Source organism: Zalophus californianus, chromosome 17, assembly GCF_009762305.2.
Source record: "Zalophus californianus isolate mZalCal1 chromosome 17, mZalCal1.pri.v2, whole genome shotgun sequence".
Lineage (NCBI taxonomy): Eukaryota > Metazoa > Chordata > Mammalia > Carnivora > Otariidae > Zalophus > Zalophus californianus.
The window spans coordinates 26,189,895-26,217,879 of NC_045611.1; the positions used below are offsets into that span (position 1 = coordinate 26,189,895).

The following is a 27,985-nucleotide window of genomic DNA, read 5'->3' on the forward strand; positions in this document are numbered from 1 at the left end:
CTCAGGGTCGTGGGTTCGAGCCCAATTGGACATGGAGCCTAACTTAAAAAAAAAATAATTCCTTACTCTATACATAAAAAGTTTCTTTTAAGGCTATATAGGAAACCATTATATGGATGAATCATAATTTGTTTTACTATTGATGGACATTTAGGTTATATACTTTGTTTTTTGTTTTTGCTATTGACAGTGCTGTTATTTTTTTTTATATGTATGTGTTAGCTTATTTGTAGGATAGATTCTTTGAAATTCAAGCTTGGGCCACTCTTCTTTCCTTGCTAATGGAAAAGCTCAATTCTTGGAATTACTCAGTTCCTATTCGATTTTTTTTCTTTTCATGTAGTATTTCATTGTATATAGTACATTGTAATACCAGCTTTGTATGCTTATAGGGTTTATTGCAATTAATGCTGCTTTGATGAATTACAGTGCTTAAGTTCATTGTTCTAATACCTTCAGGGGTCCTTTTAGTAGGGAACAAAATCTAACCTCCTCAATCTGAATTTCAGGGTCCTTTAAGTCCTTCATTCTCTTTTTGAAGAAATAAATCCAGTAACACCTCATCAGTGAAGACTTACCCTTTTATCCTTTATTTGGTAAATTCTGAAAGTTGTGTTGGTCAGAGTGTGTCCTAACAATTTTATGCAGCTACTCTTTAAGTATCTGCTGTGTACCACACGTTGTTTTTTTTTTTTTAAGATTTTATTTATTTATTTGACAGCACAGGCAGGGGTAGCAGCAGGCAGAGAAATGGAGAAGCAGACTCCCCACTGAGCAAGGAACCCGATGTGGGGCTCAATCCCAGAACCCTGGGATCATGACCTGAGCTGAAGGCAGACGCATAACTGATTGAGCCACCCAGGTGTCCCACTGTTACACGTTGTTGACATAGTTCTGTAAAGGGAAACTTGCCCTTACCAACTATATGGTTACCTGAGGTACATTGTATATAGGAAGGGCAAGATCAGTGCTTGATTCTTTATTTACCAGTTTTCAAAGTGAGTTTTCCTAGCATCTTCCAAACATGACCAATATATGAGGCTTTTAGTATTCTTAGGAACTCATGTATTTTTTTTTTAAAGATTTATTTATTTATTTAACAGAGAGAGACAGAGTGAGAGAGGGAACACAAGCAGAGGGAGTGGGAGAGGGGGAGAAGCAGGCTTCCCGCAGAGCAGGGAGCCCGATGCGGGCTCGATCCAGGACCCTGAGATCATGACCTGAGCCGAAGGCAGACGCTTAATGACTGAGCCACCCAGGCGCCCCTCATGTATTTTTTTTTTTTAAGGCTTATTTTTTTAGAGAGCGAGCATGTGTGTGTGTACACATGTGGATGGGAGGAGGAGCAGAGGGAGAGGAGAGAATCCCAAGCAGACTTCCCTCTGACTGCAGAGCTCCATGTGGGGCTCCATGCCACGACCCCGAGATGATGCCCTGAGCCAAAATCAAGAGTCAGTCACTCAACAGACTGAGCCACCCAGGTGCCCCAGGAACTCATGTATTTTTAACATATTTGATATATCTGAGTCAGTTGAAAAGTATTACTGATGAAATTCTTTGGCCAGTGAATGTTTATTCTTGTTGGCTTTGGAGTCCTTTGTCCCCCTATTTATTTATTTACTTATTTTTAAAGATTTTATTTATTTATTTGAGAGAGAGAGAGAATGAGAGATAGAGAGCATGAGAGGCAAGAGGTTCAGAGGGAGAAGCAGACTCCCTGCTCAGCAGGGAGCCCGATGTGGGACTCGATCCCGGGACTCCAGGATCATGACCTGAGCCAAAGGCAGTCGATTAACCAACTGAGCCACCCAGGCGCCCCATCCCCCTATTTATTTTATGTTAAGTTCTTTTATGTTATTTTGTTAGTCATCATACAGTACATCATTAGTTTTTTTAAGATTTTATGTATTCTATTTGACAGACACAGCGAGAGAGGGAACACAAGCAGGGGGAGAGGGAGAGGGAGAAGCAGGCTCCCCACAGAGCAGGGAGCCCGATGTGGGGCTCAATCCCAGGACCTTGGGATCATGACCTGAGCTGAAGGCAGACGCTTAACGACTGAGATACCCAGGTGCCCCCAGTACATCATTAGTTTTTGATGTAGTGTTCCATGATTCATTGTTTGTGCATAACACTCAGTGCTCCATGCAATATGTGCCCTCCTATCATCGGGCTAACCCATCCTCCCACCCCCCTGCCCCTGTTTTTGTAGTATTTATAGTCCTTGATGTCATTTCAGAAACACTGGAAACTAAAATATTCTAGATTCATCTTGTGTATATTTTGCTTACAACCTGGTATTAGCTTGGTTTTATTTTAGTGGGAAATGGTATATGGAGATCATCCTCGAGTTAAAAAGTGATTCAAGAAAGAGTTTAGGTGATGCGAACAAATTTTATTTAGTACTTCATTAACTGAACATTCCCTTTAGGAGAACTGCAAAGTGGGGCAGAAGGCAAGAAGCTATTTTTATAGAATAACAAATAAAAAACAAGAGACAAATGTGAAACATCTGGTTGGCTGGGGTCACATAAGTCAACCTTGTTTAAGGTGAGAAGGCCCAGAGTTGGCTTGGCCTTTGGGTTCACCTGAATATGCTGCATTTCTGGTCAAGTGGAACATTTACAGGGACTCGAAAGTTATCTAAGTTTTGGTTTGCTGACATGGTATCCTGGGCAGGAATGGCACCATTTTGGGCCTAGAAAGTTATTTCAACACTTGTACTGCTTACTGATGATCAGTTGTTCATTATTAGGCCTTTTAGTGGACAGAGCTAAAGAGAAAATAGACCATGAATTCAAACTGATACTACTGATATTCCCACTTCATCTTCAGTTCATGATCTGAAATCTCTTCCCGTTTTTCCCCATGCACAAAATCCCAGTTTTCAGTGATTTAAAAAAATCATTTATTCTGTTCCACACTGCACAATCAAGAGTTTCAGACTAACAGTCGTGACACTGTTAACAGCACTATGATTATGGAAAATAGTTTACTTTTTTGGGAGGTAGGGGGGAAGGGGAAACCTTAGGGTATGCCAGAGGTATCCCTAGGCATATCACAGAGATAATGTGAGTTTGGTTCCAGACCATTGCAATAAAGTGAGTCAAGTGAAATTTAAAAGTCCCATTTATACTGTAGTATAGCCTATTAAGTATGTACTATCATTATGTCTAAAAAGTGTGCATACCTCCATTAAAAAATACTTTATTGCTAAAACATGTTAACCATCATATAAGCTTTCGGCAAAGTTAATCTTTTTGCCCGTGAGAGGTCTTGCCTTCTGTCGATGGCTGCTGACTAGCCAGGGTGGTGGTTGCTGAAGGTTGGAGTGGCTGTGGCAGTTTTTAACATAAGACAACAGTACGGTTTGCCACATTGATTGATTCTTCCTTTCATGAATGATTTCTCTGTAGCATGTGATGTTCTTTGATGGCATTTTACCGACAGTAGAACTTATTTCAAAATTGGAGTCAGTCCTAGGCCACCTGGATGGCTCAGTTGGTTGAGCATCCAACTCTTGATTTTGGCTCAGGTCCACTCAGCGTGGAGTCTGCTGTTCGTTTTCCTTTGCTTCTCCTCGGGCTTGTGCATGCTTTCTCTCTCAAATAAATACATAAATCTTAAAAATATATTTTAGCCCTCTCAAATCCTTCTGCTGCTTTATCAGCTAAGTTTATGTAATATTCTAAACTTTGTTGTCATTCAGTATCTTCACCAGGAGTAAATTCCATCTCAAGAAAATTTCTTGCTCATTCAAAAGAATCAGCTCTTCATCTGTTAAAGTTTTATCATGAGATTGCAGCAGTTAAGTTACATCATCAGGCCCTACTTCCAGTTCTGGTTCTCTTTTCTACCACATCTGCAGTTACTTTTTCCACTGAATTCTTCCAACAACCCTGAAGTAATCCTTGAGGGTTGGAATCATCATCTTCCATTAACTCCTGTTAATGTTGATATTTTGACCTCTTCCCATGAATTATGAATGTTCTTCTTGGATGGCATCTAGAATGGTAAATCCTTCCCAGAAGGTTTTCAGTTTACTTTGACCAGATCCATTAAAGATACTGCTACCTGTAGTGGCTCTAGCTTTAAGAAACATATTTCTTTCCTTTTTTTTTTTTAAGATTTTTATTTATTTATTTGAACAGAGAGAGACACAGTGAGAGAGGGAACACAAGCAGGGGGAGTGGGAGGGGGAGAAGCAGGCTTCCCGCTGAGCAGGGAGCCCGATGCGGGGCTCGATCCCAGGACCCTGGGATCATGGCCTGAGCGGATGGCAGACACCCAACGACTGAGCCACCCAGGCGCCCCAAGAATTGTACTTCTTAAATAGTAAGCCTGGAAAGTCGGAATGACTACTTGATCCATGGGCTGCAGAATTGATACTGTGTTAGCAGACATGAAAACAACATTAATCTTGTTACACATCTTCATCATAGCTCTTGGGTGACCGTGCATTGTCAAGGATCAGTAATATTTTGAAAGAAATCTCTTTCTGAATAGTATGTCTCAACAGTTAGCTTCAAATATTCAGTAAACCATGTTGTAAACAAATGTGCTGTCCTCCAGGGTTTTGTTCCATTCATAGTGCACAGGCAGAGTCAATTTAGCATAATTTGTAAGAGCCCTAGGATTTTCAGAATGGTAAGTGAACTTTGGCTTCAGCTTACAGTCACCTGCTGCATTAGTCCCTAACAAGAGTGTCAGCCTGTCCTCTGAAGCAGGCATTGACTTCTCTCTACCTGTGGAAGTCCTAAATGGCATCTCTTCTAATAGAAGTCTTTTTCCATCTGCATTGAAAATCTGTTTACTGTAGCTGCCTTCATTATCAGGCCAGATCTTCTGAACAACTTGTAGCTTCTATATCAGCCTTTGCTTCACTTTGTATTTTTATGGAGACTGCTTCTTTCCTTAAACCCCATGAGCCAACCTCTGCTAGCTTCACATTTTTCTTCTGCAGCTTCCTCACCTATTTTAGGCTTTATACAATTGAAGAGAGGTTAAGGCCTTGCTCTGTATTAGGCTTTGGCTTAAGGGAATGGTGTGGCTGGTTTGATCTATGTAGACCACAAAAACTTTCTCCATACCAGCAATAAGACTCTTCTGCTATGTTATTATCATTGTGTGTTCACTGGAGTAACACTTTTAATTTACTTTGAAATTTTTTGTTTGCATTTATACCTTGGCTAACTTAGGCACAAGAGGATTAGTTTTGGCCTGTTTGACTTTCAACATGCCTTTCTCAACTAACCTTAATCATTTCTGTCTTTTTATTTCAAGTGAGATAAGTTTCACTCTTCAACACTTAGGAGGCCTGGTCTAATTTCAATATTGCTGTGTCTCAGGTAACAGAGGGAAAGTTTGGGGGAGCAGCCAGTTGGTGGAGTAATCACAACATATGACCTTTATTATGTTTGCTGTCTTATATGGACGTAGTTCATGGTGCCCCAAAACAAATACAGTAGTAACATAAAAGATCACTGATCACAGATCAGCATAAGAAATATAATGGGAAGGGGCACCTGGGTGTTAAGCATCTGCCTTCAGCTCAGGTTGTGATCTCAGGGTCCTGGGATCGAGCCACACGTTGGGCTCCCTGCTCAGCGGGAAGCCTGCTTTGCTTCTCCCTCTCCCTCTCTCCCACTCCCCCTGCTTGTGTTCCCTCTCATACTGTGTTTCTCTCTGTCAAATAAATGAAATCTTGGGGTACCTGGGTGGCTCAGTCGTTAAGCGTGTGCCTTCAGCTCAGGTCATGATCCCAGGGTTCTGGGATCGAGCTCCGCATAGGGCTCCCTGTTCAGTGGGAAGCCTGCTTCTCCCTTTCCCACTCCCCCCTGCTTGTGTTCCCTCTCTCGCTGTGTCTCTCTCTCTGTCAAATAAATAAAATCCTAAAAAAATAATAAATAAAATTTAAAAAAAATATATAATGGGAAAATTTGAAATAATTGTGAGAATTACCAAAATGTGATACAGAGACAAGCAATAAGCAAGTGCTTTTGCAGAAATGGCACTGATAGCAGTTGCCACAGACCTTTAATTTGAACAAAAAACATTACCTGCAAAGTGCAGTAAAGTGAAGTGCAATAAAATGAGATATGGCTGTGTATCTCACTAGAGATGTACCATCAAATTAATAAAGTTATTTAGAGTAGTTCTTGGCGTAGTTGTACCACCAACTGGATATAGCTTTGGCTTCATTGTTTTCGTGTTACTTTCAGTATTTAGGGAATACTTTTTTAATAATTTAATTTTGTTTGGTAATTAGGTAAAACTTTTGTTCCCAAAGTTAAATCTGTAAAACAACTTTTACTCAAAAAGCAATTTAGTTTTTTTTTAATTATGTTAATCACCAAACGTTACATCAGTAGAAATGTGGTTTCTGGTTGTCGTTTTTTAAAGTAGTTGATCTAGGTTTCTAAATGGATAGTCTCTCTTAATGGCTCATCTTGCCCCAGTTTCATCACTTGAATAAAGGATAATGATACATGTTTTGGGACATTTATCAGTCCTAGACATTTTTATTTCTGGAATTACCAGTCTCAGAATTCTCATTTGGTCTGTCATCTGAAGTGGTAATAATGAGCTATCTTCCTTTTCTCTCTGGATGACTTTTTTCAAGAATATGTTTCAGAGAGAGAGAGAGGGAGAGCAGGAACACAAGCAGGGGGAGCGGGAGAGGGAGAAGCAGGCTTCCCGCTAAGCAAGGAGCCTGATGTGGGGCTCGATCCCAGGACCCTGGGATCATGACCCGAGCCGAAGGCAGACTATTAACAACGGAGCCACCCAGGTGCCCCTTTCAAGAGTGTTTTATTGGAAGTGGAAATTAAAAAGTTTTTTGTTATTCAAGAACAGAAAAAAGTACTAAAGTTCCACCATTTTTTACTTAGAAGTTTGAAAGTTTTGTCCTTCAAATTATTTTCATGTTAGAACTACCCTTTATATTTGCTGCACAATTTTTTCATGTTTTTTCAATATAGTAAACTTTTTAAAGATTTTATTTTTCATTTATTTGGGAGCGAGAGCACAAGAGGGAGAGGCAGACTCCCCGCTGAGGAGGGAGCCCAATGCTTAGTCTATGTCCAGTCGCTTAACCAAATGAGCCACCCAGGCGCCCCAGTAAACTGTTTCAAATAAATGCACTGTTTTTCATAAAGTAACCCAAAGTATTCATACAGATAATATAATAAAAATAGAATCAATATTTTTGAGTTAAAATTGTTTAACAAGTAAGAAAAATATGAAGATGCTTCATTAGTTCTATAGAATATATTAGAGTCTAAAACTGTGATCATTGTAATGTAGAGAGTTATTGCCTTCAATTTAAATTTTAAAAAATCTGGTACTTTTTTTGAAGTGGGGAAGGGGTAGAGGCAGAGGGAGAGGGAGAGAATCTTAAGCTTCATGCACAGTGCAGAGCCAACTCAGGGCTCAAGGCTCTATCTCATAACCTTGAGATCATGACTTCAGCTTAACCAACTGAGCCAGCTAGGCGCCCCCAAACTTGGTACGTTATAATTGTGTAAAATCTTGGGCTTTTTTTTGTTGTTGTTGCAGGCACAAATCATCAGAAAACTGGTTTATCAATATTCCACCCAAAGAAAGATTTAACAAGGATTAATAGAAAGGAACTATGGAAGTTAGTTCACTGCCTCATAAGATTAATCATTACCATTTGTGGACAACCTTACTAGGAATTTTCTTACAATGAGCTAAAATAAATGTTTGAGGCTCTTTTTCTGTATAAGATTTATTATTTCATGTAATTACCCTTCACACAATTAAGTCTTTAATTCTTTCTCATGTGTTCTCTAGGGCACATAGTGCCCCATTTTTCTAACCGTTTCACATGATTTTCTGAATCTCTACCATTGTAAATGCACTGTTTGTTAATGTCCCTCTTAATATGTGACTTCCAGATGAGAATTTGTTACTCTAGCCACAGATCACATCATTATAGAAGTATTGTAGATTGCATTTGATATAATTTATTTTTAATGTAGCCTAAAGATTTTATTATCAGATTGTAATGTACTTAACTAAAACTTTGAATTATTTTACTGGTCTCCCCTGTCCAGTGGGTGGAATGGTTGAAATTTTAAGTGAAAATGCGTAGGGCTTGATCTTGTGGGATCAAGGTCTTATTTCAACATCTTTGCAATCCAAGATCATGCTTTTATTTTTTTAAAGATTTTATTTATTTATTTGACAGAGACACAGTGAGAGAGGGAACACAAGTAGGGGGAGTGGAGGAGGGAGAAGCAGGCCTCCCGCAGAGCAGGGAGCCCGATGGGGGGCTCTATCCCAGGACCCTGGGATCATGATCCACGCCAAAGGCAGATGCTCAACGACTGAGCCACCCAGGCGCCCCCAAGATCATGCTTTTAAAATAGCACTTTTGTTTTAGAAAACAAAACAAAACAGTTGCTTCTAGTGAAGGGCAGCATGGTATCACTGAATGAATGTTCTGTTTACCTAACAGTTAAAAAAAAAACACAGCTTCTGATCCTACCACACCCTGTAAGTTATGCGTGACATTTTTTAGTCATTGCAACCTGGACTTTCTAAAAAAAAAATCTTTGTCTGTAATAATGTGGTATTGTTTGTACTTCTTAGGGTTCTTGGTTTTATTTATTTATTTGACAGAGACACAGTGAGAGAGGGAACACAAGTAGGGGGAGTGGAGGAGGGAGAAGCAGGCCTCCTGCAGAGCAGGGAGCCCGATGGGGGGCTCTATCCCAGGACCCTGGGATCATGATTCAAGCCGAAGGCAGACGCTTAACGACTGAGCCACCCACGCGCCCCAACATTTTTTTGTTTTTTAAAGATTTTATTTGAGAGAGAGCATGCGCGAGCAGGGAGGGGCAGAGGAGGAGGGAGAAAGACTCTGAAGCAAACTCCATACTGAGTGCAGAGCCTGTTCTGGGGCTTGATCCCACAACCGTGAGATCATGACCCAAGCTGAAACCAGGAGTCTGACGCTTGACTGACTGAGCCACCCAGGTGCCTCTGTTTTGTTTGTTTGTTTGGTCATTGACAATGTAGTGGAATATCTCTTCCAGTTTTTAGTTTGGTGTAACAGCAACAGATAAGTCAGTACGTTCCTTAACCGTGATCTAGGCTCTTGATTCCCTGTGACCTTTTTTTTGGTTATTAAATGCATTTGGATACTACTTACTTTTTGCCTTAAATGGTCTTTCCTCAAGCTCTATCTGTGGTCGTTGTCACCTCAGTATTTTAAGTCTCAGCTTATATGTTACGTCATTAGGGAAGGCCTTTCTGATGCACCATTCTCCCCTCCTATCTATATCACGTAACCTTGTTTTGTTTTTTTATATGACAGTTAATATTATCAGAAATTCTTCATACTTTTTCCCCCTGTGAGAACATACTTAATGAGAGCTACAGAGCCCATTGGTCTCTACTGCTGTATTGAATAATATCTAGTATGTACTCAAATATTTGTTAAGCCAGAAATTCTTTTTTTTCTTCCTAAAGATTTTATTTATTTATTCATTTGACAGAGAGAGTGCACGCGCAAACACACACGCACAAGTAGGCAGAGTGCCAGGGAGAGGGAGGAGGCTCCCTGCTGAGCAGAGATTTCCAATGCAGGGCTCCATCCCAGGACTCTGGGATCATGATCTGAGCCAAAGGCAGACGCTTAACTGAGCCACCTAGGCACCCCAAAGCCAAATATTCTTGTTCATTTGAGGGAGAGGTCCATTTGGTTGGAACATAAGTAATTTTATTCCTAATTAATTGGAATTGCCTCTTTAAGATGTTTTTAGCATTCTGGGGGATAGGAAAAAATAATCTGTTTTTACAGGACCTTAAGGAACTGTAAGATGTCTGTGGGACAGTAAAAATTGGTCTTATTTAACTCCCTGCATTTTCTGGATGGGGAAAACTGAAACTGAAATAACTTAGCCAGGTACCACATAATCATGGTTCAGTGGAAAGCGCATAGGCTTTGGAGTTGGGCTATAAATTGATTTCTCAGCTCATCCACTATGGGATTTAAGGCTCGTGTAGTCTGATAAAAGTGTTCATCTCTTCATCTATAAAATTGCAGTAAATTTTGGCAGAGTTGTTGAAGATTAAACCAAAGAATCTCAAGATCATACTTAGCCTAAAGTGTAAGAAAATATTATTTGTATTATTTTTAAAAAGCATTTAATAAACAAATGATTACTTACTGTGTGCTAAGCTCTTTTCTAGGTGTGAAGAGGTGAGCACAACTATTCAAATTCCCTCTCTTGTGCAATTTAAAGTCTAGTGAGGGACATAGAAAATAAACAGAAATTACCAGGTGGTCATAAGCTCTATGGGGAAAAGTAAAGCAGGGTGAAGGGGTGATGACGGGGCTGGTCATGTAGTTATGAAAGGAACTGAGAGAACAGCCCATGTGTAGATAACTGAAGCTTTCTAATTAGAATAAGTACAGACATTGGTAAATTTGAGAAACAGCAAGAAACTAATGGAGCTTGGAGGGCAACATCTAAAGTACCGAAATCAGACTTTTTATTTTTGTGTATTTATCTTTTTTTAAGTAAGCTCCACGCCCAGTGTGGAGCCAAATGCGAGGCTTGAACTCAAAACCCTGAGATCAAGACCTGAGCTGAGATCAAGAGCCAGATGCTTAACACACTGAGCCACCCCGTCTCCCCAGACTGTTTTTTTTAGGGAGTTGCCTTGTAGGCTATTGGAAAGAGTTTACAGTTGTATTAGAGAGATTTCAAGTTACATTTTTAGGGCATAAATAATGCATAGAAAAAGTGATATTTTCATAACTCCAGTTATAGAATTGTTGCATTATAACTTAAAAAAACAAAAACTCTGCATTGTTACTATATGTCATTTATGCTACTTGGTGTTTTGGTTTAGATATCGACCAAAGTACACACAGTTATTTATATGGAGTAATTAATTTCTTCTATTTTTTTTCTTGCCAGTGACTGTAGGAAACATTTAAAAAACATAATCATAAAATACTGGTCTCTCTGTTTCATTAATTCCTATAACTCTTATTCAGAATGAACAATTAATGTAATTTGGGATTTTGCCTGGAGATTTTTTTTTTTAATCCTTCTTAATGGTGTCTACAAATTCATATTTTTGGTTTTTTTAGATTGTGAATCGGCACGGTCCTGAGGCAGACAGGCATTTATTACGCTGCCTATTTTCGCATGTGGATTTCAGTGGCGATGGTAAAAGCAGTGGCAAAGATTTTCATCAGGTATTGGGGCTTGCAGAGTTTATGTTTACTTGGATCTAGTTGTTTTAGTGAATTGCATTTTGGGCATTGTGTAGCAAAGGACACCTACAGAACATCCAGAGATAATTTTACCTGAATGGCTAAAAGGTGTTGGGACTTGTCCTTTTTTTTGCCCTTCCCTTCTCCTGCCTGGCTGCAGACCATTAATAGCTACCTAGGTCAGGCTTAGATTGCTGGGAATCAGACCTGCTTGCAGGAAGCAGGAATGTGGGGGAAGTCTTGCTTGACAAGGCAGAGAGGGGCTCTTTTTTCTAGAAAGAATTTCTTTGGCTTGATTTTCAGTCTGGTAATAGTTTGTTATTATATTGTTTCTTATAGTTATCTTGTCAAGGGAAACTATTCTGTAGAGGTGTAGGTGTTAACTTACTGCTAGTAGACTCTAAGTAGTTTAAATGGGATTTTTAAAGAGGTAATTTTGATAATGTATAGAAACAATATACAATTAGTGTTCTGAGCACCTCTACGTCTGTTTGTGAAGATGAATGTTAGTGCTAATGAAGATTCACTTTTTATTTTTAAAGACTCAGTTTCTGATTCAGGAGTGTGCGTCGCTGATCACAAAGCCAAATTTTATCTCGACGCTGTCCTATGCCATTGATAATCCATTGCACTATCAGAAGGTTGGTATTGCTTTTATCTTTAGTAGTCCTAAGAATGTGACTTCCTAAAAAGGCCTTAAACCTTGATCTCATAATGACAGGTCTTAATTTAAAAATTTTAGTAGTTACTTTGGGGTTTTTCAGTTTTCTACCAAAATCAAGACAGTTTGATAATAAGTAGAAACTTACTAAAACCAGATCATGTGAAGGCTTAAGATTGTCAGTTCACAGTTCTAGGACATGGGGTATTGTTTCTATCATGACTACAGAATTCTGTCACTTCTGTGTAGCACCATAATTGGGTGAATAGATATGTTTATAAAAATTCTTGAAAATTGTAATTACTTTTTTTTTTAAGTTCTTGTTTTAAAATAAAGTTTGGTTTGTTTCAGAGTTTAAAGCCTGCACCCCACTTATTTGCCCAACTGAGTAAAGTTCTCAAGTTAAGCAAAGTACAAGAGGTAAGTGATTTAATAAGAGAGATAGGCAAAATTGGAATTACAGTTACTTGACTCTTTCATCAATCTAACCCCTCTTGTTTCAGGTAATTTTTGGCCTTGCCCTCTTAAATTCTTCCAGCTCAGATCTCAGAGGTTTTGGTAAGTTCTTTTTTCTTAAAGATCCTGTAGTGAAGTTACTTCTTTAAAATCCACGAGTTTTTGAATCTTGAGGCTCCATAGATTAGATTTAGAGAGTAAGATAATCTAAGATTATTTTCTTTTGGCCTGTCTTATGAATGTATGTATGTATGGTAAAAACATTATAAAACTTACCTTCATAACCATATTTAAGTGTATAGTTTAGTAATGTTAACTGTATTCACATTGTGTAACAGATGTCTGAAACTTCTTCATTTTGCAAAACTGAAACACTATACCCACTGAACAATTCTCCATCCCCCCCGCCCCTGGCAATTGGCCTCTTATTTTATACCTGCCGACTACAGCTGTGAAAACGTTAGAGGGTGAGGGGTGAGTTGGTGATTGAGAATGATGGTCATCTGTGTTCTCATGGGACTTTTTACCTATTGTGGTGCAATAGTAACTTGTGGTTTTTGGTTTACCTGACTTCCAGCTGCCCAGTTTATCAAACAGAAGCTTCCTGATCTTCTGCGTTCTTACATTGACGCAGACGTCAGTGGAAATCAAGAAGGTGGCTTCCAAGATATAGCAATAGAGGTCCTACATCTCCTCCTCTCCCATCTCCTCTTTGGGCAGAAGGGAGCCTTTGGAGTTGGACAGGAACAAATAGACGCTTTTCTTAAGACGCTGCGCAGAGGTAAAGGAGTGTCTGTTGCCTACAAAAGATGATTTCTTTGGATGAACACAAACATAAGACAGAAGGATTTTAGAATACAAGTGAAGACCATGATTTACTTTTCTATACTTAAGTTGGTAATTTTTTAAGAGAGGGAATTTTGTGATAATCACTTTCACATAGGAAAGTGATTAAAGCCTCATGGGAAAGGAACATAACTTCAGTTATCTATAGATAACAATCTCAGTTAAGACTTGGTATGTTTTCATGTAGTCTTTTTTTCTCCTTTAGGGTGATGGAGACTACATTGTTGTGACATACCCTTTTTACTTTAAAAAAATTGGTCATTATTGATATGCCCACTCTACTTCTTGGGCTATTTGAATTGCTATGCTAAGATAACTCCTGGTCCTATTGTTGATGTTCTTCTTTTCTCTGATCTTTGTTTTATAGAGAAGAGTAGTCTTTTTAAAACAAATCTTGGATTATACACTAACCACTATCCATTTTCACTGTTACTTTTTATAGTTGAATTAAAAAAAATATTTTAAAAGATTTATTTATTTGAGAGAGAAAGAAAATGCACACCAGCTGGGGGGAAGGGTAGAGGGAGAGGGAGAGGAGTAGCAGACTCCCCACTGGGCTCAGGGGTCAGTTCCAGGACTCTGAGACCATGACTTGACATGAAAATAAGAGCTGTACACTTAACTGAGCGACCCAGATGCCCCTTAATTAATTAATTTAATTAAAAAATTTTTATGTATTTAATTGACAGAGAGAGAGAGAGAGAGAACACAAGCAGGGGGAGTGGGAGAGGGGGAAGCAGGGTTCCCGCAGAGCAGGCAGCCCGATGCCAGTCTCGATCCCAGGACCCAGGGATCATGACCTGAGCCGAAGGCAGTTGCTTAACCAACTGAGGCACCCAGGCGCCCCAAGGTGCCCCTTAATTTAAAATTTTTTAAAGTTTATTTATTTAAGTAATCTCTACACCCAATGAGAGACTTGAACTCAAAATCCTAAGATCAAAAGTCCCATGCTGTGCCATTTGAGCCAGCCAGGTGCCCCTATATAGTTTAATTTTAAACTGCATTAACTTTCTCAGTGAAAATTTTTTTTCCTGTAATTGAAATAAATAGTGATATTCTAATTATCTCTGATGTCTTCTTTGTATGGGAACTGAGAGTCCTACTGTGAAAATTTGAGGTAACATATAGGATGTGAATTGGTCACTACGTATCAGTAAAAGATGGAGGATTTATACGATCTGAAGAGAAACCAGAGTATGGTCACTAGGTATTGGGATCCTAATACAAAAACTTACAAATATACCCAGGCAATTTTTGTGATGAGAAAACATTCGTATTTTGGAATTGGTGTTAAGGTCATAACTTGGGCTCGCTGGATTGGAAAAAAGTGAAAAAAACTTTGAAAATGAACTTGTGGAAGATTCAGGTTTGGGGGGCTTTTAGAGAGAGTAAATGGGGATAGTTTGTTTTTAATCAGTATAGCAGTTGTAATCTTCTTTTTCTCCTTCAGATTTTCCCCAGGAACGCTGTCCTGTGGTGCTTGCACCACTTTTATACCCTGAAAAACGGGACATTCTAATGGACAGGATCCTGCCTGATTCCGGAGGGGTAGCTAAAACCATGATGGAGAGCTCCTTGGCTGATTTTATGCAGGAAGTTGGCTATGGCTTTTGTTCAAGGTTGGTAGTAAAACATATTAAAATTCTGATTACTCTTCGTGCCACATATGATGTAATTCTTTAAGGCCGGTTCCTAAGATTAGTTAATGTGCCATCATCTTTGCCTCTGAGGAGTATTGCTTCTAAAGTTTTTGCTTCCAAATTTAATTTTCCACATACAGGCATGCCTCATTTTATATGCTTCATTTTATTGTGCTTTACAGATACTGCACTTTTTTCCCAAACTGAAGTTTGTGGCAACTCCATGTCAGGCAGGTCTGTTGGCACCATTTTTCCAACAGCATTTGCTTATTGCTTTGTGTCTTTGTGTCACATTTTGAAATTTCTCACAATATTTCAAACTTTTTCATTACTGTGTTTATTAATTAATGGTGATCTGTCATCAGTGATTACAACTCACTGAAAGTTCAGATGACGGCAGCAATTTTTAGTGAAAAAGTATTTTTAATTCAGGTATGTACATTTTGTTTAGACATAATGCTATTGCACATGCAGTAGACCTACAGTATAGTGTAAACATAACTTACAGCGGGAAATGAAAAAGTTCATTTGATTTGATTTATTGTGGTCGTCTGGAACTAACTAATCCCACAAAAATCTCCCAGGTATGCCTGTATTAGTTTTGGTTACAGGTATAAATATTCTGGTGGCTAAATTTTTATTTCCTTCTCCTCCCCTAGTTTCTTAAATTTAGAAATCAGAGGTTCCTAGTCCAGTTGCCAGGATAGACAGTTTTAGCTTTTGGGGGAGAGGGAGAGCATTGATGCAAGTGTTTATGGAAATTGTATCACTTCCTACCTGACGTGTTTAATTTTCTCTTCCCTCGCTGTACCCCACTGTGCCTTCGTTTTCTACAACCTTCCTTTTCTCCTTAACATAGCTGCCTCTTGAATGTTTTTCTCTCTTGTTAGGGACACCAAAGGAAATACTTTCACCCTGTTAGTAGCACTTATGACTGTGATAAAGTGGATTATCAGTATTTTCTTGAGAGTTAAATAAGGGTATTAATGCGTTCTGCTTTGACTTTAAGTATAACTTTTAATGTTTTTCAAACTCTTCATAGAAACCCAGTTTCCAGTTATTTTTGAAAGTATATTTGTTGGGTGTGAATATGTGCCTGGCATAAAACTTTGTTTAGTTAAACTTTCACGGAGCAAAGTAGAAGAGTTAGGATACATTTCAAGGCTTTGTACATATCAGAATAATCAAACTCACCTTTAGTATCAGCATTTCATTTTATTTTAAAAAATATATATATATATATGTATAAGTGGGTGGAGGAGGGTCAGAGGGAGAGGGAGAGAGAGAATCTTAATTTCCACACTGGGCTCTGTGTCATGACTTTGAGATCATGTCGTGAGCCTAAATCAGGCGTCGATATTTAACCAACTCAGCCTCCTAGGTACCCTAAGTATCAGTATTTTAATTTTGATTCATATTGAGGATGGAGGAATTTAATTTTGTTTTTGTGAAAGATAATCATTACTCTTGGCCGAATTTTCTTCCATTGATCTTCTAAACTTTTTCCATTTTCTTTTTTTCCTCTAGTTTTATTGAGCAATAATTGATATGCATCACTGTACAAGTTCAAGCATATAGCATGATGGTTTGATTTATATATATGGTTTGATTTATATATATTATGAAGTGATTGCCATAAGTGATTAGGTTAATATCCATCTTATATAGATACAGTGAAAAGGAAAAGTTTTCCCATATTCTTAGTTAAGTAGGTTCTTTTTATATTCCTAGCTATATAAAATAACATGGAATGAAGCTTATATTAGTAAAAATCGAAGGATTTAACCTTGGTATTGAAGGTGGTAGCGTTTTCCTGAGGTTTAATTTCTGTTTCAGTATTGAAGAATGTCGCAATATAATCATGCAGTTTGGTGTTCGGGAGGTCACAGCTGCCCAGGTTGCCAGGGTTTTGGGGATGATGGCTCGAACTCATTCAGGATTGACAGATGGAATTCCATTACAGGTAAATATAGAAATCAGCTATTTTACAATGTGAATTAATATCTTGGACCTCCTTTATTTTATTTATTAAATTACAGTATGATTGATTGATCTACCAACCATAGCTGAACACATTAAGTATTTGGGTTTGTTTAATTCAAATTTTCCTTGTACAGAGTATCTCTGCTCCTGGCAGTGGGATCTGGAGTGACGGAAAAGATAAAAGTGATGGAGCACAGGCACACACATGGAATGTAGAAGTCTTGATTGATGTTCTCAAGGAACTGGTGAGTACATGGAATCGTGATTTTATATTCATGATGTTAATACGATAGAGCCTGAAGAAAGCAAATTTTAATAAATAGAATGCTCAGCTGAATGAGAGCAGCAATGTTTTGGGGTTCCCGACTTCATTGGCTCTAAAATAATGAACTTTACAAGGTGATTATGTTCTGGAGACAGTTCATAATCAAATACCAGTTTTGTTCATTAGGAGTTGTTGCTGTACAATTCTGAGTGGCACTGCTGAGGTGATTTGGTGGAATCCTGGTGTGTCGTTATTTTGGAGGAACAAATTTAGTGCGCAGTAATGATTTTTTAAAGAATTATTGAGAAAGGCCTTCTGAATATTTTATGGAAAGTGCAACAAAAATTCTGCTATCTTGTTTATGGTGGATAAGGATAATAAAATGCATACTTCTTACTACTTCCACTTCTGAAATATCCACAAACTAAATAATTTGCCCCCAGATAAACAAAGTACCTCTCCTAAAATGTTAAAATGCTTAAATAAAACATATAGGAATGAAACCTTGAGAATTTAAAAGGGAGTGATAAAGTGTAGTCAGTGGGAGAATAGTGGATTCAGGATATATGTAATATCTTCAGTCTCATCCATAAAATGGCAAGGAACAAAATGCAACTTTGAAGACTATGTATATATATGTATACAATAATACTCTTTGTAAGGTGTCAGGACATTTATCCTAATTCTCATTTTTAGTTTTCTGTGTTTGTAATTTATAGGTATAATTGGGTTACAGTTGTCTATATGACATTCTTATTAACTACATCACGGGTTTTTAAATTTTTCTTGATAGTGGATGGATTTATAGTATTCAAAATTTATTCTCCTTTATTAATAGGCAAAAATAATACTTGATCTTGGCAGAAAATTTGGAAATGGGAAATAAAGTTTCATTACGTATGGATACCACTTAATGTTTTGATTTTATCTTGTGGTGGTCATGCAAAAGTAAAAATACGCCCTCTTCACTTAGTAGTTCCATCATTGTACTTTATTGCCTTACTGAAAATAATCTTTTTAAAAATTGCAGACAAGAACAGTATTTCATGTTACCTCAACCTATTTTCTGTTTTCAGAGAGTGCAAAAGGCTATAAAACTGAGAGCCTGCACTGTGAGTTTGAACAATTGAGTTAGTAACCTCTTTTCTTCCTTCCTTCATTTTCTTCTCATATATTAGAGTTTTCTGTACATTTTTTTGTAGGCAGGGAGCAGAAAACAGTTTGATTTTGGCTGAACAATTTGTTTCTCCATTGCCCACCAAAGATGAGAGGAAGAGACCACAGGGGATTCTTACAGTCTTAGCAAACTTACCTGTGGATTTACTAAATTCGTCTCTATGATAATGCTATTTAATAGTACGTTATTGGTTCTGTTCTGTTACAGTCAGTCCTTAAAACAAATTTTAGAAAGAAAAAGAAAACTTACTTTCTGAATGTTGTTACCTTAGAGTGAATACTTCTTTTGAAGTTTGTTCTTTGTACCCTTGCTTTGTGAAGCAAGCATTAATGTGTTCATGGCTTGCAAGGAGTCACCTTAGAGCAAAACTAAACTGTCCATGATGCTTTGAGGAATTTTAAGTACAGGGACGCCTGGGTGGCTCAGTCGTTAATCATCTGTCTTCGGCTTGGGTCATGATCCCGGGGTCGTGGGATCAAGCCCCGCGTCGGGCTCCCTGCTCAGCTGGAAGCCTGCTTCTCCCTCTCCCTCTGCCTGCTGTTCCCCTTGCTTATGCTCACTCTCTCTGTCCAATAAATAAGTAAAATCTTAAAAAAAAAAAGGGAGTTTTAAGTATATAGTGTGGAAAGCCTTTTTCTTTTCAAGCATAAAATAAACTTTAGTACTTTGTGCAGGGTTTGGTAAATTATATTCTATAAACTTGTTTCCTTTGCTTTATGTTTTCTTAAGGAATCTCATACTGCTTTTTTGAATACCTTTTCATAGAACATTTTTTTAATGGAATTTTCATTTTGACATGAAGAATTTAGACCACTTTTCCTGATGCATACAATTGGTATACTTTGTAGGGGAGATCTTTAGGTAATTAAGAATGGTATTTGGGGGTGCCTGGGTGGCTCAGCGTATTAAGTGTCTGACTTGATTTTGACTCCCATCGTGATCTCGGGTTTGTGAGATGGAGCTCTATGTCAGGCTCTGTGCTCAGCATGGAGTCTGCTTGAGATTCTCTCTCCCCCCTCCCTGCCCTTCCCCCACACGCGAGTGCATGTGTTCTCTATCTCTCTCTCAATAAATCAGATCAGAAAGGTATTTGGAATAATTGATTTATCTTTGCAACTTTGTTCCAAGTTAGTAGAATATTGGTGTAAAAACAAAGAGGCACTAATTGAAGAGTTTTACCAAACTGGGATGGGATGGATTGTTGGACTAAGTATGGACGAGAGAGTTCCACATTATACACTCCCATGGCCAGAAGTATGTCATGAACTAAAAGGTTGGGGTGCCTTGCTAGTAGAACCAGTTTATTTTAAATATTAAGAATTACTTTTTTAGTCTCTAGAAATTCCAGACTATGATTATTTTGAGTTTATAATTAGAACATTTTAATTTCAGATTTAGTTTGGCTCTTTGGATAAAGCATAGAAATGTGTACAATTTTTATTAGATTTTGAAATGTTTTCCTGTTTCAGAACCCGAGTTTGAATTTCAAGGAAGTAACTTATGAACTGGACCATCCTGGATTTCAAATTCGTGATAGTAAAGGACTTCATAATGTGGTTTATGGCATTCAGAGGGGTCTAGGTATGGAAGTGTTCCCAGTAGACCTCATATATAGACCCTGGAAACATGCAGAAGGCCAGGTAAGTGAATGGTGTTTAACTGTAGAAGGGGAAGCAAATAATGACATTTCTTATATAGTGCCATCTATCCATTGATTAAAGTATTCTTTTAACATAGAATTTGTTTTGGACAGTGCAGAGTAGTACAGACCATCAGTATTTTGAAAAGAATATCATCATAGTTTAGTACAGTAAGAGTCAAAGTATAGCAAACCATTTTCCGAACTGTGTGTCTCCAAGACCATTTTATCTCATACCTTTCATGTGTTTGAATTGTCTGTGGTTTTGAAGAGCACATAATTAAGATTTAAAACAGAATTTGTCATTCTTACAAGATTGAGATTAGCCTAATGAAAATGTTTGATTTTTATAGCATTTGCAGTCATTTATGGTAGTAAGGACTTTTTTCTCTTGTCTCAGCTCTCCTTCATTCAGCATTCCCTTATAAATCCAGAGATCTTCTGTTTTGCTGACTATCCCTGTCATACGGTTGCCACTGATATTCTCAAAGCACCACCAGAGGATGACAATCGAGAAATTGCCACATGGTAAAGACTCTCCTGTAGCTTTTCTTGCAAGGGTTACTTTTGCTTTTTTTGCAATACAAAATTAATAGCGAGCAACTACATAGTTAAAAGATTTTACTGAAACGGTATTTTTAGTGAGCCTTCTTAAACTAAATTTTTATAGAAGGATGTTGCTGGGTAAAAGTCTATTTTTAGTTTCCTTATCACTAGATAGTTAACGTTTTTCCTAAGGTCTGCCAGTGGGTATTCTCTGAACTGTCAAATGTTGGAAGGAGGTTTTTACTTCTCCCATAGTTTAGATCCTTTTCTTATGTCTACAGATACGCTTGCTCTCTTTTCTTTGTAAGTAGCTCAAGATGGCCAACCCATCAGTTCTAATCTGTTCAGCTAAATTACCTAGTTTATTTGAGTTCCAATTCCTAATTTCTGAGGGAGAATCTGACTCTGGCCCAGTACGTTTCTCCTGGAACTCAAGTCACTTCTCTATAGGAATGTGAGGTAAGGATGGTGAAAGTATTTCCATTACTGTTGACACACACAGACACACATAGCATGCGTGTGCACGCGCACGGGAGGGAGTAACATGGGCTGGATTGCTCCCCAAAGGTAACTACTTTTTTCTTTTTTTCTAACTGGTTTTCTGAGGCCCTTTTCCAACACGGAACAGATGATTGAATTTTGGGGGCTGTGGGTTGGATTTTTAGGGCAATTTAAAGCCCTTTAGATATTGCCAGATCTTCTAAAGCAAGAGATGGTAAATCTCCTGTAACGGGTTAGTTAATATCTGGCTTCTCTGGCCAGATGGTCTCTGTAGCAACTGCTTAACTGTTGTTGCACAATATAAATATGGGTATAGTTCTTTCAACAAAACATTTACTGAAACAGGCAGTAGGTAGGATTGGTCCTGTGGATGTAGTTTGCTGATCCCTGTTCTGAAAGTTTGACTCCCACGCAGTAGTTAGTTCTAAAGTTCGTCCTTTTTGCAGGTGCTAGCAACATTGGATATGCAAGTTGGTTGATATTTTTTCCCCTCCTGTCAAGTCTAATGTATATAGCAGTATTTTCTTTTATAAAATTGAAATGTCATAGCACATTTAACAATTCCTTAACATAGCTGTACATTCAAGTTTGTCTCAAAAATGTCTAACAGTTTGTATGATGAAGAGTCCAGACAGGGTTCACATAGTTTCTTTTATTCTGTAAATCTTCCTTTTCTCATTCTCTTTTTTGAAATACAATTTTTGCCATTGATTTGATAAAATAATAGGATCTTTTATCCTTTAAACTACCCCGTGGTATGGGGTATATGTTTCCTCATGGCATTTAATTTGATCTCTGTCCCCATAGTTTTCATGGACTAAGGGTAGAGTAAGTTCTTGAGATTTGATTAAAGTCAACCACATTCAGCTTATTGGGACAAGAATAATGCATAGGGGATGTTGTGGACTTCTGAACTTGCTTGAAATCAGGAAGCACTTAACGTAGACCTTGGCATTACCAAAGTAAGTGTTCAGGCTACATTTTTGTGTAGAATTTTTTTGTGTGTATAAATTAGGTCTATGTTTATATTTTGGATTTTTGACCATTCCTAAATAAAGTCTGTGATGGTGTTTCTATTTTTTATACCAGTCACAAAAATCTTTGATGATCTCTCCTTGGTAAGGAGGATCCATGATTATAAAAGTGGTCTGTGGTGTCCCCTCTTTCATCACTTACTGTCAACTTTGAACTGCCTTTGAAATTAGTCTGAAAGTATAGCAGCATATAATTTTGATATGAACACCCCTAATTTAAACATTTTTCAAATTGACAACTCAGTTTTATTGTGATAGCTGGTATCACTTATTTGGAAAATAGATTTTTGTATATTTAGGTTTTCATTGACAGAGTATCTTATTTCCATTCTTGTTAGGAAGAGCTTGGATTTGATTGAATCTCTGCTGAGGCTTGCAGAGGTGGGGCAATATGAACAAGTCAAACAGCTCTTCAGCTTCCCTATTAAACACTGTCCAGACATGCTGGTATTGGCCTTACTACAAATCAACACCTCTTGGCACACCTTGCGCCATGAGCTCATCTCCACTCTGATGCCAATTTTCCTCGGAAACCATCCTAACTCTGCTATTATTTGCACTATGCATGGCATGGGCAGGTAAGACATGAACATTTTTTTCTCTTAGTAACTGACATTCTTTGGAGGATGTTCAACTAAATTGTCAGTCTTCAATTATGACACTTGAGAAAAGTGGCACTTCCATAAAGCTTATTTTATCTTTTTAGTATCATGTGAATGTTAAAGTCTAAAACTTCAAAGAAAAAGAGGGAAGAGGCAAAAAAATAATAAATAATTCAGTATTATGAAAGCTCTGTACTACTAGGGCACCAGTAGTATGCTTTTGATAACAGTAAGGAACTTAATTATTTATCATGGAACCAAAAGGTACTCATGTCACTTTTTAACAGTAAATGGGGGAAGATTATAAATCAATTTAATTGACATTATTTTCTCTTTTATCCATACCCAGCATCTAAATTTTGTTTCTACTGAAATGCCTTTTAAGCCCTGTGCTTTCCCTCCCTAAGTTTGTAGAATTTATTTAACCTGTAAATATTTTTTTGTGGGGGCGCTTGGGTGGCTCAGTTGCTAAGTGTCTGTCTTCAGCTCAGGTCATGATCCCACCCTGCTCTGCGGGAAGCCTGCTTCTGCCACTCCCACTCCCTCTGCTTGTGTTCCCTCTCTCTCTGTGTGTCTCTATCAAATAAATAAAATCTTTAATGTATATATATATATGCACACACACATATACATATATATATATATTTGTGCATTGAATTTTTTCCCCTAATGGCCTGTTGTATTTTTTTTTTTAAAGATTTTATTTATTTGAGAGAGAATGAGATAGCGTGAGAGGGGGGAGGGTCAGAGGGAGAAGCATACTCCCCGCACGGCAGGGAGCCAGATGCAGGACTCGATCCCCAGATTCTAGGATCATGACCTGAGCTGAAGGCAGTCGCTTAACCAACTGAGCCACCCAGGTGCCCCGGCCTATTGTATTTTTTAATAATGACAAATGCAGAAGCTTTAGAAAAAGCAGTTATCAAGCACTTTACATCAGGTGCCCACGCTTTTTTAAAGATTTATTTGTTTAATTGGGAGAGAGTAGGGGAAGGAGCAGAGGGAGACAGTCTCCAAGCAGACTCCCCACTGAGCGTGGAGCCCGACACAGGGCTCAGTCTCACAGAGCTCAGTCTCATGACCGTGAGATTGTTTACCTGAGCTGAAACCAAGAGTCAGATGCTTAAACCAACTGAGCCACCCAGGCTCCCTTCAGGTACCTTTTTTGGCTATTTTTTTTCTTTAATCATTTTTATTTTCAGTAGTTTTATACAGGCACTTTAAAAGTTTTGTTAAGATTCTGATACATATATATATATATTTTTTAAAGATTTTATTTATTTGACAGAGACACAGCGAGAGAGGGAACACAAGCAGGGGGAGTGGGAGAGGGAGAAGCAGGCTTCCCGCTGAGCAGGGAGCCTGACGCGGGGCTCGATCCCAGGACCCTGGGATCATGACCTGAGCTGAAGGCAGACGCTTAACGACTGAGCCACCCAGGTGCTCCTGGAAAGAGAGATTTAAAACTGTTTTGATTGACTGATGGCATGATTATCTACAAAGAAAATTCAGGGGAATGTAGCAAGATTTGCAGAATGCAAGATTACTATGTACGAATCAGTTGTATTTATGCACAACATGAGATTGAAATTTTAAAAATATCATTTAAATTAGCATAAAGTCTCTCTTTGCTCAGATTGACCCAGAATTTTTACTTAAAAGTTTTTATTTATTTATTTGACAGAAACACGACGGGAGAGGGAACACAGCAGGGGGGGAGAGGGAGGAGCAGGGAGCCCGATGTGGGTCTCGATCCCAGGACTCTGGGATCATGACTTGAGCCAAAGGCAGGCGCTTAACGACTGAGCCACCCAGGCCCCCCATGACTCTGATTTATAAATGAAAAATGTTAGCTTCAGTTCTGTGCTATTTAGTCAGTCCTCCATTTCTAGAGACTCAAATTACGTGGTAAACTTAACAGAATGTTTAACAAGCATTTATCCAGAAGCTTTGTAGCCCGGATATTTTCAGGTCTTTATCACCACAGCTATGCGGTACAAAGGGCAGGCCAAAAGGAGCATCTCCGTACTCCTTGTTGAATACTTCTTTCATTTGGATCTTCTGTCACTCTAGGACAGTAACTGGAAAGTGATTTAGGTTCAGTGATAGCAGTTGCCTTGCCATTGCTTCTATGAGAACTATTCACTAAATTCCAACTGTTTATTTCTGTCATTCAGCTGCAAGCCTTTAGATCAGGCCTCAAAGCCAGGCTGTTTTCTGGAAATAAAGGAAATAGGATAATTACAGAAAAATGAACGTTTCACATTTGTGAAAAAGCTAAATGTAGAATGTACAAGTACCATTCTTAGAAATACTGATAGAATACTACACTGTGCAACATGAGAAATTACCTTAAACCAATTTTAAACATTTATAGACCAGTAATTTTATAGTTTAATAATAAGGAAATTATACAAATTTGATGTATCCTCATGTTCATATCGTATTCTGTTCTGTTTGAAAATATATTGGCAGATGTCTTATAGGACAAATACATACACTGAATGACTATATGACCCATGGTTTAGGGACAGGCTTTCATTTGGAAGATGTGGAAGTAACTTGACTTTCCTACAGAGAATGTCCCTGCAATCACTGCTTGAGGATTGAACTTAATGTCTGTATGGGTACACTTCAATTTTACATATATGTAACAGGTTAAATTAGCTGGGCATTTGCAGTAGTGCCTATGAAAATGTTTGCAGTATTGATATATAACCCCCGTTTTTCTTTTCTTAGGGACAGTCTCCCTCAATCCGCCAACTTATCATGCATGCAATGGCAGAATGGTACATGCGAGGGGAGCAGTATGACCAGGCCAAATTGTCGCGAATACTTGATGTGGCCCAGGACTTGAAGGTGAGCTTGGAGGGAAAAGCTAACACTTTTATTTATTCATGAGAAAGGAAAACTTTTTTTTCAAACGATTTGTTTTGGAGAGAAAGAGTGCGAGCAAGCGCAGGGCAGGGCAGGTGGGGTGTGGCAGAGGGAGAGAAAAACTCAGGCTGACTTCTCACTGAGTGTGGAGCCTGACACGGGGCTTGATTTTATGACCCTGAGATCATGACCTGAGCCAAAATCAAATTTGGTGCTTAACTGACTGCGCCACCCAGGTGCCCCAGAAAACATTTTTCATGTAATATAGATGCGGATAATTCAAATGTAATGAACTATTCGCTAGATTATGTTGAGATTTACAATTTGCCTTGTAAGTACAAAGGGATTGGAAGGAGAGTGGTTTTAGAAAGGTAAGAAATGGGGGTGCCTTTGTGGCTCAGTTGGTTAAGCATCTGCCTTTGGCTCAGGTCATGGTCTTGGGGTCTTGGATCAGGCCCTGGGTTGGTCTCCCTGCTGAGCGGGTGTCTGCTTCTCCCTCTCTGTCTGCCCCCCCCACCCCCCCAGCTTGTGCACCTCTCTTGCTCTTTCTCAAATAAATAAAATCTTTTAAAAAAAGGTAAAAAATGTTTTCAATTCTCAGTACATTTGATTGAATTTTGTTTGGTCTTCTATGATAGTTGCAAGGATATTTTATTTATTTATTTATTTAATTTTATTTTATTTTTAAAATTATTATGTTAATCACCATACATTACATCATTAGTTTTTGATGTAGTGTTCCATGATTCATTGTTTGCGTATAGCACCCAGTGCTCCATGCACAATGTGCCCTCTTTAATACCCATCACCAGGCTAACCCATCCACCCTACCCCCCTATTTATTTATTTTTTAAAGATTTTATTTGACACCCAGAGACAGAGAAAGCAAGCACAAGCAGGGAGAATGGCAGGCCGGGGAGAAGCAGGCTCCCCGCTGAGCAAGGAGCAGGATGCTGGGCTCAATCCCAGAACCCTGGGATCATGACCTGAGCTGAAGGCAACCGCTTAACCGACTGAGCCCACCCAGGCGCCCCCAACAAGGCTATTTTATTTATTTATTTTTTTAAAGATTTTATTTATTTATTTGAGAGAGAGAATGAGATAGAGCATGAGAGGGGGGAGGGTCAGAGGGAGAAGCAGACTCCCCACCGAGCAGGGAGCCTGATGGGGGACTCGATCCCCGGACTCCAGGATCATGACCCGAGCCGAAGGCAGTCGCTTAACCAACTGAGACACCCAGGCGCCCCACAAGGCTATTTTAAAGCAAGTGTGATAAGTGACTTCATGTAATATGTTAGATATAATTTGTGGAGAAACTGGTTGGGTTTCACCCCTTTTGCAGGTGTCATTAGCATTAACGGAATCTTTTGACAAATAGTCTGACTTGATGTCTTTGACCAGTAGGTGCATAGTACTGGTGTTGAAGTTGTGCTTAGGTTGGAGTAAGTCTGAGTTTAGGGTTTTTTTTTTTTTAATGGAGTATTGATCCTTATTTATGCATTGTGTCTTGCTCTGATTTTGTCTAATTATTTTAAGAAGCACAGGGTAAAAGTCATGTGTCCATCCATCTTTGAAATGTGATCTTGTTTTAAGTAAAAACTAATATCACCAATGAATTAAGCTAAGCTATTTAAAAAATTATGACCAAGAAAATATTAGCAATATGTTTTATTTAGACTTGATTGTGAAAATAAAATCAGGGAACAGAATAGAACAGAGTGTGAGAAAGATACTTAATTGCTTGACTTACAGGTTTGTTTTTTTTAAGATTTATTAAAAAAAAAGATTAAGAGAGGGTGCATGCATGTTGCGGGGGCGGCAGGATGGGGTAGCAGGAGAGGGATAGACAGAATCTCAAGTAGACTGACTCCCTGCTGAATGGGGAGCATGCTGTCGGGCTTGATCTACAGCCCTGAGATCATGACCTGAGCCAAAATCAAGAATCAGAAGGCTTAACCGGCTGAGCCACCCAGACACTCTGACTTTCTGATATTCTTTTGTTTTAGGCCTTGTCAATGCTGCTAAATGGTACTCCATTTGCCTTTGTTATTGACCTTGCTGCACTTGCTTCACGTCGTGAATACCTCAAACTTGACAAGTGGCTCACAGATAAAATTCGAGAGCATGGAGTAAGCAGGATTTGTCCATTTATTACTGCTTTAAAATTTTGATGGCTAAAATAGCCAAAGAAACAATGGCAATGAAGATATTTTATGGATTTTATATTGTCTTTAATAGTCTTTAAAGTCTGAAAGCAGTTAAGATCAATTTCAAATGAACCGAAAGATTTACTGTTTTCCAGGAGCCTTTTATCCAGGCATGTATGACTTTTTTAAAGAGACGGTGCCCTTCGATTTTGGGTGGACTTGCTCCAGAGAAAGATCAGCCCAAAAGTGCTCAACTTCCTCCAGAAACTCTGGCGACAATGTTGGCCTGTTTACAAGCTTGTGCAGGGTAAGAAGAGCATGCTTAAATAGGACTATTTAGTATTGGATTTGGAT

The 27,985-nt window shown here is 38.5% G+C and overlaps 1 protein-coding gene across 1 annotated transcript in view; it reads left to right on the forward strand.

Annotated features, from left to right (window-relative positions):
- CNOT1 (CCR4-NOT transcription complex subunit 1) overlaps nt 1-27,985 on the forward strand; it is a 113,257-nt gene that overhangs the window by 35,235 nt on the left and 50,037 nt on the right. Inside the window, 15 exon segments of the mRNA XM_027618770.2 lie at nt 11,132-11,239; nt 11,800-11,898; nt 12,270-12,338; nt 12,422-12,476; nt 12,952-13,155; nt 14,671-14,839; nt 16,697-16,823; nt 16,978-17,088; nt 19,755-19,925; nt 20,325-20,452; nt 22,344-22,555; nt 22,558-22,583; nt 25,347-25,466; nt 27,491-27,613; nt 27,787-27,938. Of these exon segments, the coding sequence (XP_027474571.2) occupies nt 11,132-11,239; nt 11,800-11,898; nt 12,270-12,338; nt 12,422-12,476; nt 12,952-13,155; nt 14,671-14,839; nt 16,697-16,823; nt 16,978-17,088; nt 19,755-19,925; nt 20,325-20,452; nt 22,344-22,555; nt 22,558-22,583; nt 25,347-25,466; nt 27,491-27,613; nt 27,787-27,938 (1,874 nt within the window).